The 13107-nt window shown below is 38.9% G+C and overlaps 1 protein-coding gene across 3 annotated transcripts; it reads right to left on the bottom strand.

Moving 5' to 3' along the window:
* Positions 1-146: 146 nt before the first annotated feature.
* Positions 147-5699, bottom strand: si:dkey-30e9.6 (uncharacterized protein LOC564083 homolog). 3 transcript variants are annotated; one of them, XM_064349684.1, is made up of 5 exons: positions 5498-5699; positions 4415-4895; positions 4008-4131; positions 3514-3656; positions 147-1468 (listed from the first exon to the last, which is right to left on the bottom strand). In XM_064349684.1, the coding sequence occupies exons 2-5, from the start codon at positions 4850-4852 to the stop codon at positions 1385-1387; spliced, it is 789 nt and encodes a 262-aa protein (XP_064205754.1). In that variant the 5' UTR covers positions 4853-4895; positions 5498-5699; the 3' UTR covers positions 147-1384. The 3 variants fall into 3 exon arrangements, with proteins under 3 accessions (XP_064205754.1, XP_064205765.1, XP_064205774.1); XM_064349695.1 differs by having other exon boundaries at positions 4047-4131; positions 5498-5696; XM_064349704.1 differs by having other exon boundaries at positions 4053-4131; positions 5498-5695.
* Between the last annotated feature and the right edge of the window lie 7408 nt (positions 5700-13107).

Genomic DNA, 13107 nt, shown 5'->3' with positions numbered 1-13107 from the left:
AAGCCCCCATACATTTGACCTCAGGGATTTTCTAACAAGGGAGAGACATCTGTGAAAGGGAGAGACATCTGTGCAAAGCATTTCTCTGGCCTGTGCAAATGTTTTATAGATAACAAATTAATGAAGACTCTGTACATGGAAACATCTTTCATTATTCATCACATTGCTATTGAAACAATGTGTTGGTGCATCCTTTTCCGGTTCTTCTTTTGTGTTGTAAAGTGAAAGAAAAACATTTCTGAAGAAGAATATGAAGGTGCGCCGCCTGAAAATGTAAACTGCACTTTAAACACTGTTACAACTAATGGATAGACAAATAAGAGGATGATAAGAAATGATAAGGTGAATTTCATGATAAAGAGTAAAAACTGCAGATAGTGAAAATGTTCTTTAACCCTTTGCTCTGTATCCTTTAACATCTGAGCAATATGTTTTTTTATTCACATTTTCCAAACAGTATTATGAACAGTTAACTCTCTTACAAACCAAAGAGGTCCTCATTCCAGGCCCTAGCTATCATTAAGAAGGTGTTAAAAGAATGACTCCACCCACACCTGGAAGAAGAAATATTGACTTAGTGAGGAGGGAGATGTTATTTTATGTAAGTGTATTGTACACATTGCTTCAGTGGTGCATATACTAGTTCGGCAAGGATCTTGTGGTAATGTCCATGCAGATGGCTGGGTCTTTGGGCAGATGCTGCTGACACAGGCTAATATAGTGTCCAGCCCCCTGCTGGCTTCCAGTTCGACCATTAACTCAAAGTCATAGTCATTGCTCTCCTATCATCGTTTGTAATTTACCTTGCGGGAGAACTGGCCAGCCTGAAAGCATCATGCCTTATACCAAAAGAGAAACACTTACAGCAGCCTTTCGTATGGATGGTGATAGAAACCACCACTTCTGATTTAACCCCAGGTTCTCCAACAACCAAGGGAAGAGCATTGGACCAATGTGTGCACATGAAATAATATGTGATTGGGGAGATATTCATTCACACCATCAAAATCCAGAGCAAAAAACACACCTTTTCTTTCCCTTCCATTACCTTGTTTGCAGTCTTACTGCAGGCACTTCTTAATGCATAATGCACAGCACGAACAGCTCCCAATCTGGTTAAACCAGTCTATAAAGCCCTTGGTTAGAAAGTTTTAGTTAGCAAGAAAAAGGGAGAAGCACTACCTTGCTGCAGTTTCTGAGAAAAGTTATATTCACTTCACTTTGAAATTAAGAATATATAGTCCACTGTGAAGGATAACATAAGCTTTTCATGGCTGGCCACGCTTACCCAACATAAACTATTCCTGAATGAGCATTCAGTTATTTCTGTAAGCCTTCGTTTGCAGCCAAAATCAATGTACCCAATGTGCAGGTGCATAGAGACTCATTTGTTCTTCCAGGAGTCGGTGAGTTTCTCCTCCACTCTGTCCATGAAAGCACTGTGCACCCCTCTCCTCCGTCTGTGTCTCTGTGAACCAGGAAGTGTCACACTGAGGAACTGCCCTCAACAACCCCTTGGAATTTTTCATTTTTACAACACCACATACAGTGGGGTCCAAATGTCTGAGACCACTAGTCAAGATATTTCTATTTTGAATTTGTTTTGAATGTAATACTAATTCTTTCATTACAAATGATAATATCAGCTTAACAATTTGAGTGAAAAGTTGAATTTTTGAAAAATGTACATGAACTTCAGAATATCTTCGTATTTGGTATGTCCCCCTTTTGCTTTAATGACAGCATGCACTCGAGCTGGCATGGACTCCACGCGTTTGTGCATAACCTGATGACCCATGTTATCCCAGCATGATTTGACAATGTTCCAAAGAGCTTCTTGTGATGTCACAGAATGCGTGGCTTTCTCAGTCTTCAAGTGCCCCCATAATTGTTCAATGGGGTTGAGGTCAGATGACTGTGGAGGAAAGTCCATGACAGTCAGGACTCCTTGGACTTCTTTGGTCTTCAAGTAGTTCTTGCAAAGCTTTGAGGTGTGTTTGGGGTCATTATCCTGCTGCAGTATGAATCCTTCTCCACAAAGATGCAAACCAGAGGGTATAGCATGTCTCTGAAGAATGGAGTGGTACTTCTCCTTGGTCAGGGTGTAGTCAATTCGGTGCAGGTGTCCAACTCCAGAGTAGGCAAAACACCCCCAGACTTGAATATTCCCACCACCATGTTTCACTGTGAGTTTGATACACTGTGGTATCATTCTCTCTCCTGTTCGTCTCCTTACATACACACTTCTGTTACTGCCATAAATCTCAAACTTGGATTCATCAGTAAATAGGACTTTTTTCCAGTCATCCACTGTGAAATGCTGGTATTTATTAGCCCACCCCAAGCATTTGGCCCTGTTTCCCCTCCTGAGAAGTGGTTTAGAAACTGCTACTCATCCTCCGAGACCACTACAAGACAGCTTTCTTTTGATAGTACTTTTGCTGATTGGAGTCTTGCGTTCTTTATTTAGCAAATTTTGTATCTGTGATGAAGTTGCTTTTCTATCTCTCAGGGAACTAAGCTTGATGTATTGATCTTCTGATGGTGTGGTCATTTTTGGTCTTCCTGGTCGTTTTTTGGATACAACTGATCCAGTTTCTGCAAAGCGTTTTAGAGTTCCATGCACTGCCCTCTTAGAAACCTTTAGTCTAGCCATGATTTGATGCTGAGAAAGCCCCTCTTTGCTTAGAATAACAATTTGACTTCTGACACTTTCATGTTTCCCACTATCACAATGCTACTTAGTAAGCAATGCTTTGCTGGAAACTTGAGGCACAGCCATATTTATAACAGGTGAACACTGGCTGCAAGTTGAGTTACTTGAACGAGCCTCTGATGAGTAGATCAAATCCACCTGTCATCTGAACGCATGCTTCAATGGAAGGGATACAACTCAAGGAAATCTGACCTTTTGTACAAAGTATTTGTATGAATAGTAGTATAATAGAATAAGTACAAATTTGCTTAAATTTGATTGCTGACCTAGAAATAGTGCATAATCTTAAATATTTCTTCTTCATTTTACATGTAATAACTTCTTGTGTTTTTAAATGTTTCTGAATCCTCAAACTTTCTGATTATTTCCAGGTTTACGTGAAAATATTATAGATTCTCATTGTGGTCTCAGACTTTTGGACCCCACTGTACATGAAATCCTGTCCTTCTTCATGGCGCATGATGATTTTATGATGTAGTCAATAACTGCATGCACCAGGAGAAACAGTACACTGGTGAAGTACTGAGGAAACGAATGAAATCCTTACTATGAACATAACATTTTGGTTCAATAAATTCATTGAAATGAACGCTTTCAGAATAATCTTTTCCAGTATCCTGTAGAGGGCAGTCTTGGCTTATTTTGAATTGTAGACAGACAACACCCTTCAAAATGGGATATAAAAACTTATTTGAGATGAAAATAATCTTAGGATAATACACTATGTAGTGTGTCACAGCAACAAGCAAATGTATCTAGTTTGTAAACTTTGCAGTGGCACTAAGTGGTCCACTCACTGAGTAGGAGGCTGACTTTGGGGGCCAAGGTATGCTGGGTAAGATCAGCTGGGAGTCCCATTTTGGCTCTTCTGGTTTAAAGGTGTCAAACTGCTTCATTGTTGCCCTCTGATGAATCTCCTCCCTGGGTGTGGTCCCTCCAACTTGATAAAGATCATTCGTAGTAAGACAATTGCAGGCATAATGTAGCCAACATGTACATAGTCTATAGTATATACAAATGTATAAATATATAATCATATTGAGCGAACTCATGATAAGCGTATGTGCCCAAGAGAGCAGCGACTTCATACACGTAATCAGCAAATAGGCTTTTGCAATAAAAAGCAACGGCATAATAACGGGAAAAGCAACAAAAAAAAAGTCAAAAAAAGAAAATGATTATCACATATGGAATTTTGTAGCTGACTGTAGATTATTGGATCATTTTATATGAACGTTTGACTGTGTTTTGTTGTAATACTTTCAAGTAAATAAAATTCAGTGAAACTCACAGAGCAAAATTAATGATATAATGATAAATGAATACATGCTTGTACTCAAGTGCAGAGATTTGAAGATCAGATTGCCAGGATCCCTTTTCTGGGTGGTCACCATATCTGGCATGTTATCAGCATACTGAAATTGTAAAACAAGGTGTAACATGTAATTACTAATGTGGCATTACATTATATGATAATTCCTTCCTTTTCATTTCAGATTGTTTATCTAGTTATTCCCGTCAGATTAGATTCAAGCCTCTTTGAGGTTTTCGGAGTGAGAAATAAATAAAAAAATGAATGAAATGGGGAATAATGTCTGAAACACACACGTGATATGATGCATGATACATTTGATAACTTTGCATTTAAAAATGAGATTTTTATAGCTAAAATAATTTTTTTTTCAACCAAAGTCTTACCTGTCTGAAATCATAAGGTTTGGGGTCACTGTAGGCCGTAGAAGGATATTTGCCTTTTTTTACAAAAGCCAGCTTGGATTCTAGCCCACCGGGTGGTCGGTATCGCAGGGTGAATGCTGGCAGTTCTCTGCTCTGACTAATTTCAGGTAAAACTATCTGGGCCGGCCTCTTGACCCTGAAAAGCATCTCCTGTGAGTCAGATATGAATAAGGGCGGGCTCCTGTTTTCTTTCTTTTTCCGAGGCAGATGCAGATGGCTGTAAAGCTTTGGGGAGAAATCGGGTGCTTTAACCGCCCACACATCGATGTCCTTTGCCTTTTCAAGATGAACAAACCCTCTGCTCCGTACAGAAGCCAAGTCTCGACTTGCTGAGAATATTGTCTTTTTCTCAAAGCACACAGATGCTGGGGAGTACAAGTTCTGGTCTGAATTCATCATTTAGGCTTTTCCACATTCTCCGTTCATGGACACAAAGGCCCTCCTGCAAAGAATAATGTGTATCGACAATGTAATTAATGATGATAATGACTTTATGAAATGAATCAGATGTGCAGAAAATGACCCAGATACAAATATTTTGAAAGACATTAAGATATATTTTTTTTATAAATACACAAATGGTAAGGAACTACTGTATATTCTATATAAAACAAAACCATTGTGTCTGTGTATGGAAAATTAAATAATGAAATGCTGAAATTTAAACAAAAAATATTCAATTTTTAGGATATGCATTGTCCATCCTCATATTTTTGCAGTGAAGTTGCATTCACTTAACTCATTTCATTTCATGGTGTAATGCAATACCTTCAGGGAGCTTCTGCTAACAAAATAGCCAAATTTAAAATTAAAACCATTTACACATTAATAGGAGACAAGCACTAACATTTAGTGATCTTGCTAATAACTGCAATATCACATTTAGCAGGAATATATGCTTAACGCAGCTTCATTTTGCTGTAAATTACATCACTGCTTTTCATAGTTGAGGTACAAAAAGCAGTGAATCCTTTTAGCCTCAGAGGCCACCATTTTAAGGCTGTCAAACAAAAATCTGCAGCACTTACAACTATTTCAACTCACCTGTCACAGAGACCACCGTCATATGTCCAAGAGAGGTCAAGAGAGAAGTGCTTCCATCCAACACTGTTTTATCGTACTTGAAGGAACAGGCCTCAGAGAAGTTGTTCAATCCAATAAAGCCTGGTTGCTAAGTGACGGACTCTTGTGACTTTACATAAAGAGTAAGTATGAGGACGGAGCACAGCACACAGTTTGAGAGTAAACAAACGTCTTGGCAACTAAGGAACAATGAACTCCACACAACAACACATGCACACACACAAAGAGAGAGTGTGTGTGAGCGAGAGAGAGAAAGAGAGAAGGTGAAAGAGAAAATGAGTGTGTGTGTGTGTGTGTGTGTGTGAGAGAGAGAGAGAGAGAGAGAGAGAGAGATGGTGATTGAATGCTCCAAACTACCAAACTATGTTGTGACACATTTTATTACAAGTTTTTTTTATTTTTATGAAAGAAAATGTATTTATGTTGACTGATTCAACATCATCGATTGATGGCCATTACTTTAGAAAGAAGATGAATATTACAATTTTATTATTATTTAGCCATAGTAATAATAACTGTCTCTAATCTTATGTAGGGTGATCATATATTGTATTTCAAAAAAGAGGACGGGGCAGACAGCCATTGTAAACATAATACTAGGCAAATAGTCCAGCAAAACCTAACCATAAATTTTTCGGAATTCTGCTTAGAGGGATATTTTTGGTCCAAAAATGAAGAAATGTCCAGAAAAAAAAACATCTGATCAGCCTATTCTTATCAAGCATTCTAGATTACAATGGGTCCTCCTAAAGTGGTCAAAGTTGGTCAAAGTTAAGGAGTCAGTCGTACTAATAATGCCAAACAGGCAATTTTGTGAAACAACCACTAGATGGTACTATTATATTTGTAATTTGTGCTGTCTATTTTAAATAAAATCTACAATAAAACAATGAAGATAGGGCATCGGTGCAGGAGAGATTTTTGAAGTGGGGGGGACCAAACTGTGAGCAAAAGAAAGGCCTCAACTTTTAAGCTTATCGAACTACCCCGATCCGGGGGCACGGATAGGGGTCCCTATGAAGCTGGGGGCAACGTATCCCCCCGCCTCCCCCGCCATCTGTGCCCCTGAGATAGGGTGACTGGAATTAATCATCTTCTTAGGTGTAGTTATATAATCTTCTTAATTATATTAAATCCAACAAAATTGTCTTTTTGTTTCTATTTTTCCTTTTTGGGCCCCCAGTTGGCGGCACTTGTCAGTTTTTATATTTCTGTTCATTCCCTCATTGGTTTCCCGTGTTAATTGTATTATTGTTTTCCATTATTGTCTCATTATTTAATCATCATCCCCACCTGCCTCTCATTATCCCTTCCCTCTCGTTTGATTATGTATTGAGTTCACCTGTGTCTTGTCTATTTAAGTTCCTTGTCCCCTTGACTTGTGTGCTGGTTCCTTGTGTTTGTTTCTGACTGTATGTATCTGCCCGCTTTGGTCCTTCATGTGAGTGTTTGTGCTTGTGTTTCTGCCTGTGTACTCTGCCTGCCTGTGTTCTGCCCTGCCCGTGTTTTGAGTTCCTCTTGTTTTCTGTTCTTAGATATTTTGGAGTTTGTGTTTTTTCCCCTCGTGGCCTTTTGTTTGTTCCCTGTTTATAATTTAGTAAAGTCTTTGTTTGAATTTTCCTTTTGGAGACTCCTGTGTTTTTTACTCTGCGCCTGTGTCCAACCGCCTGAATCCCTGACAAAAATCCAGATTTATCCATCATTGATGAGCGCCAGTTATGACTCTAATTGCTGCTGTGGCTCAGCTCTCACACACTATACACTGTTGCTTAAGTGTGTGCATCCACCTGCAAACACTGATCTTTTATCTCCACCCAACATCTAGCAGAACAATCTCACCATTGCACATTTGCAGCCAGTAAATGATATGTCCAAGGCTCAAACCTTTGAAGACATGGCTAGCGTCTAGCCTGCAATGGTAAGGGTATCGTAATGCCAGGACCAAATTGACTCCTATCGATTGCTCTGTACGTCATGAAGTCTTGTATTTATTTACTTATTTACACTCTCCTTTTCTTCCACCCCATTTCAAACACTCAATCACATCAGCATTCATTGCTGGATCCCCAGCTATATTTAGGAATGCCATGTCATGGCTGAATTTTCATCACATTGCACAGAGATGAGTCTGAAGAAGACAATCAACATGCAGCTTAACAGACAGACTTGCAGGTGCCCAACCAACCAGCAGGGGTTGCTGGAGAACAATGAGGATTGAGTCCCTGCTAACTGAATCCTCTGTAACCCTGGGTGAGGTAACCACCAATTATTTGTCGCCCTTTGGGGCTACTGGCCCCAGTAAGCACTGACACAAGCTGTGGGGCTCATCCGTGCACTTTAACAAGAATGGTGCCTTGATGATTTTATTTTCAATGCTGTTAAATGTTTTATCCAAATGTGAATGTGAGTAAAATATTTATATTTCCTATAGACTTTTTTCTGTTCATTTTTTAAATAAGCACGCTGCTTAACCCTCTGCAGAGGGGCACAACTGTCTCCTTGACAACCAAAAAGAGATAGACCATTTTAAACTACTTATTTATTTTCATTAATGTTTATAATGCAATTTTTTTCTGAAACCAGAAATCTAAGCCCTGTAAATGGTACCATAGAGTTAATCACTCTCTTACTGTTAGTGTCAATGAATAAACAGCTCCAGTCAATGCAAAACAACAAGGTTAGCATTCAAAAGCAAAAAAAAAAAAAACTCAAAAAATTGCAGCCCTGGAATGATTCCTGTTCAGGTATTATATTTAATTCAGCACATGTTTTCATGTCTTTACCTATGACCCCTTTAGTCATTAGGTTGGCGGTATACCCCCTGCAATTTTTGCCGGCAATGTCTTCCCCCATACTGGGGTGGCCCCATGGCTGCTCACGGCAGCAGCATCAATAGGGTCAATCACATGACCCCATACAGTGGGGGATATCAGTAGCCTAAATGGAGGTTTGCCTGGAACATCTGATGTATTTATCTGTTGCTCAGAGACCTCCCATCTTTGAGCTCAAGTCTGGGTCTAGGCTAAGTCGCATAGCTGGGAGCTGTCCTAATATGAATTGTGTAATGATGATGACGATGATTAATTTTTTGTTTTATTTTAATGTTCCTGTATTCAAACTCAGAAACACACTGAAAGCAGGCACCCGTTTTTACAAGTGTACCAAATATACACATAAAATACAACAATTAGAAAAGAAAATAAGTAGCAAAAATTAAAATACATATTTAAAATTCAGAAACCCAACGTGTAGTTATTTAAAATACTAACGACAGAGAGAATAAAATCAATTAAATAGATTTTTTTAAATGCAAAAAGAATTAACTTAAAGCGATCACAATTTAGCCAACCAGATTATTCATCGTCATTCTGAATTCATTTAGAGACACTAAAGTATTTAAGTACTAAAGTTGTTTCAGAGTTTGCAGTAAGATGATAATGATGATGATGATGATGATGGTGATAATGGAGGTGGTGGTGGTGATGGTAATGACAAGAAATATAATTATCACTAATAATCATCACTTTTCTTCATCAGACAGTCTTCTATCACTCTGTGGACAATAAATGCATCTGGTATTGCCTCTAACATTACTGATATGGTTATGGATTTTATTTTTGTTGATGTAAATTCCTGTTGTAAGTCTACAGTTAAATAAATGCCCCTGTGGAATCAAAAGTGACTTCTGTTCAGTTTTGGGAAATATTTCAACAGTATGTTGTGTATTTTAAGGTAAATAATCATATGCTTCAGTCACAGAAGCCCTGGAGACAGGCCACGGCTTGGCAGGCACCAGAATGATGCCTCTACCAGACTGTCCACTGCTTTCATTCTCAAAATCAGACAAGTGTTTTATGTCTACTGGTGATACATGGCTGTGTTTTTACAGAATAAACTGCCAAGACCAGGTCGAATTCAGCAGCAAGGCTGCTGAAATAACAAATTGAGGGACTGTGGGAAAAGTGGGTATCTATACCTTAAATTGGATATGAACACTGTGAAACAAGGGACATCACTGAAAAATGTCACTAGTAATCATGCGGAATGATTAAACCCAAATGACACGATTCATCTGTGAAAAGGGCTTTTGCTCCACGACAAAATCACTTTTTGTTTTGATTTCCATCCTTAGATATCCTGCAGGAGACAAAACCCTGGGGGTTGAAGATGGACAGTGAGGTCAAAGGTGACAGCTGGTATTTATTGGGGTCAGATGAGGAAGAAGGGGATTCCTTAGGCAAATACTCCATCTACATGTGGGCCAGTTTATCTACATTGCAGCCATGGTTGCTAATTTTCTAGAGCATTTTAGCTGTGAATATGGAGTAGAGGAATGAATAATTAATCAAATGTTCTCAACATGGCAGGCTCATGTGGGGGAAAAGACCCTTTTTCAAAGCTATTATAAATCTGGGATTTTACATTGAATGCAGGCTGTATTTCAGCAATTTATGTGAGTAATGTGATTTGTTGTCCCAGGTGTCATTTACAAGCAGGATTCACATGGTGAGACTAACGATTACAAACTGTTGTCCGGCAATACGGGGTTGTGGTGAAACTGCACGCTCAATAAAAATCGTAGTTTTAATGTCCATAGTGTCTACACCAGTGCAAATGGCTATTTGTTGAAGCTGAGAAGCTCAACTCCGGTCAAGAACAGTTGCTTTCGTGCAGAAAAAAAAAAAAACATCGAATCGGTGCTCGGTGGTCTGCTGTGGAAACGATTATAACTTAAAATCCTGCGCTCATTACCAGCCTGTCTCGAATTTCCTTTGGTTTGTTTATCCGCCACCTCCCCAGTAGACTCAAAGTGGAATTTTAGCGTGTTTACGAGCGGTGGGATCGCTGTGTCTTTGTTGCTGAGTGTTAAGTATTACATCAAATGAGGCTGTAGACCCTCAGAAATTCAGAAACATTACTGGTAAGGGATGAATGCTAAAACGCGCTTAATGTTGAGCCCCTGAAATCATCAAAGGGTAAAACTAGTTCTAAACCCTGCTGTGCGTAGCCTATTTGTCCACGTTCCCCCTTCACTTATGGCACCGCCTCGCCTCAGGTAGGTCATAAATCAAGATTGCCTGTTTTTATCATGCCTTTTAAGATGAAGAGCCTTCTTATCAAGATTGCATACGGGCTTAATAAAATATTCATGAGTCCACTGACGGAAATATTGTTTTCATTTTGTACTGAACTAGTATTACTATTAATTGTTGGGGCAAATGTGGTTTTGGCACGTATCGTGTTTAGCAGTAGCGTCGTGTGTATTTACACTGAAATGGTGACTAAAAGATATATTATATGCTCCAACAGTACGGCCACTCTTGGTTGATAATTTTACTATCTCTGTACCAAAAAAAGGGGGGGATTGTTTTTCAGTTTTGGCTTGGCTGTTTTTTTCTGTCTTTTTCCTCTTTCTTTTTTATTGTCCTCAAGGTCGTGCCAATTCATACTCTAAAATATTAAACACCTGCTGGTGAGGGAATGTGATTTAGAAAACCCAGGTAGATTGGACAGGTGGGCAGGCTAGGACAGGTGAGACAGCACTAGAAAGGCCATGGATCATTGGCCTTTACTGGAATTCACAGAGCATGCAGGTGGTTATTTCTGTAATTGTCAAATGAGGCCTGTTATTAGTCATTTCCAACTGCTGTAAATCATGTTATTTGGCATGCCACAGAAATATGACTTTTATTTGTGCTGTAGTTCTTTTGTAACTCTATCATGAATGTGATGTCAATTTCACTGTGTTGTAAATGTTATGTGGATTGTGCAAGAGGGACCCCTTTGTGTGTGTGTGTGTGTATGTGTGTGTGAGGCTGTGTTTGTGTATCACTATTTTATAGTATTCATTTTTAACCTCTATAAATATAAGGTAGTTCTCTTCTTAGAGGTACTTGAAGTCTAATTAATTCCAGAGTTGTGTGATTGCGACATTTAGTTTATTAAAAGAGACCCAGGCTGCACTAGGCTAAAGGGCTAAGTGCTGTACTTTTCCTGTGACTCAACGGAAAGTTGATTGATTGCTTGTGCAACCACACAGAATGAAATCATTAGTTTTTAACAGTTGAAATTATTATAATTCTCCTTTGAAACTGGATCTAAATTTCAGATAATAATTTCCCCCTGTATTATACAATAGTAGCCTACAGTGTGTATATTGTGCACAGCCCTACATGATGTCAGATTTGTCTGTGAGTTTATGGTTTAAGGCATTTTTTAAAAAGATACAGTAACAACACAAACAGATCAAAAGAAAAAAAACATACAGGAAAAAAATTCAAAAACACACTTGGTTCTAGGAAAAACAGCTGCTGACAGTAAAGATCCAAGCAAGCTATTCTTGCAAACTAAATCACGGGATGCACTATACAATAAGAAAGTGTGTGTGCGTGGAAAAACTTCCACTTTTCAACAAATAATTGACTTTCCAGGCTCGTATGGTTTGATAGTCCGGGAGATTTATAGCAGAATTTGTTCTACATCCGTTTTGAGCCCCAGTTGCCCAGCTCTACTGGATGAAGTAGCCATGGAACCCTCATGAAGCTGATTATGCTGTTATGTCTGGACGTTTATGAGGTACAAAGGAATTCAAACCAAACGATTAACCCTCAAGCAACTCAATTTTGGTCTGAAACAGTCCATATCGGACAATACTACCATTACATTTCTGTATTCAGCACATGCCCCTATCCAAAACAACTTGCATAGATCTTTTTTTTTTTTTGCATCCAACCCACTTCTACCATAGGGTAGTTAATGTAGGTTAAGTACCTTACTCCTGGGTACAATGGCAGCACCTCAGCAGAGAATTGAACCCGGAACCTTTGAATCTGTGAATCTGGAATGTTGCTGTGCTTTCTGACTGAGATATTAAATAATTAGATGCTTACTTATCATCCCAGGACTTTATAGTTTTATTTCACCCTGCTGATCTCAGTGAATGTAGTCAGTGACACCTGAGAGGAAGCCAATGGATTGCAATATATAGTGGTACATACCAAGAACAGCCTGTGACAATCTTTTAAATATGAGTAATAGTTCTGGTCATATGCTGGATGTTAGAAGGTCATGTGTGTTCTATATGCACTTCAGTGTGGTTGCCCCTACAATCAACAGACATGATGCCAATGGGCTCTTCAGTTGTGTAAGTTGATTCAGCCATCATGGAAAATTGTATATCATGTTGACAGTTCGAGGTTGCCAAAATGCAAACAGCAGATGGTTCATTTTTTATACCAGAAATGATTTTCACATCTTTGGACAGGGTGGAGCATCCTTAATTAACGCTGGGCAACAGATGGTTTCTAGCAGCCTAACTCCTCATACAGACATCCTCCAACAGATTGTGTTTAGCTCATTTCACGGCTGGGAACCTCTGGCCGTCCTGTATTAATGCATAAAGCTCGGCCAAGTGTACACAGTGAAAGATGAATAATTTTGTCATTTTTAAACCTTAACTGTTTAAACGGAATTAAACCAGTTTGTCATGTTTATTCACTACCATAAACACCAGAGCATGATCACAGGTAAACATAACAGATCTTCTCTGGAATTTCACCTTTGCAAATTTG

The sequence above is a fragment of the Anguilla rostrata genome, chromosome 1, assembly GCF_018555375.3.
Source record: "Anguilla rostrata isolate EN2019 chromosome 1, ASM1855537v3, whole genome shotgun sequence".
NCBI lineage: Eukaryota > Metazoa > Chordata > Actinopteri > Anguilliformes > Anguillidae > Anguilla > Anguilla rostrata.
This window is presented reverse-complemented; position numbering and strand designations above follow the sequence as displayed.

Bases quoted from the DNA above. Each gene is read 5' to 3' on its own strand.
- si:dkey-30e9.6 (XM_064349684.1), bottom strand. From the start codon at position 4,852: ATGATGAATTCAGACCAGAACTTGTACTCCCCAGCATCTGTGTGCTTT. The intron at 4,132-4,414 runs GTAAGACTTTGG...TTACAATTTCAG, and splicing joins AACCTTATGATTTCAGACAG to TATGCTGATAACATGCCAGA. The intron at 3,657-4,007 runs GTGAGTTTCACT...ATCTTTATCAAG, and splicing joins TATATCATTAATTTTGCTCT to TTGGAGGGACCACACCCAGG.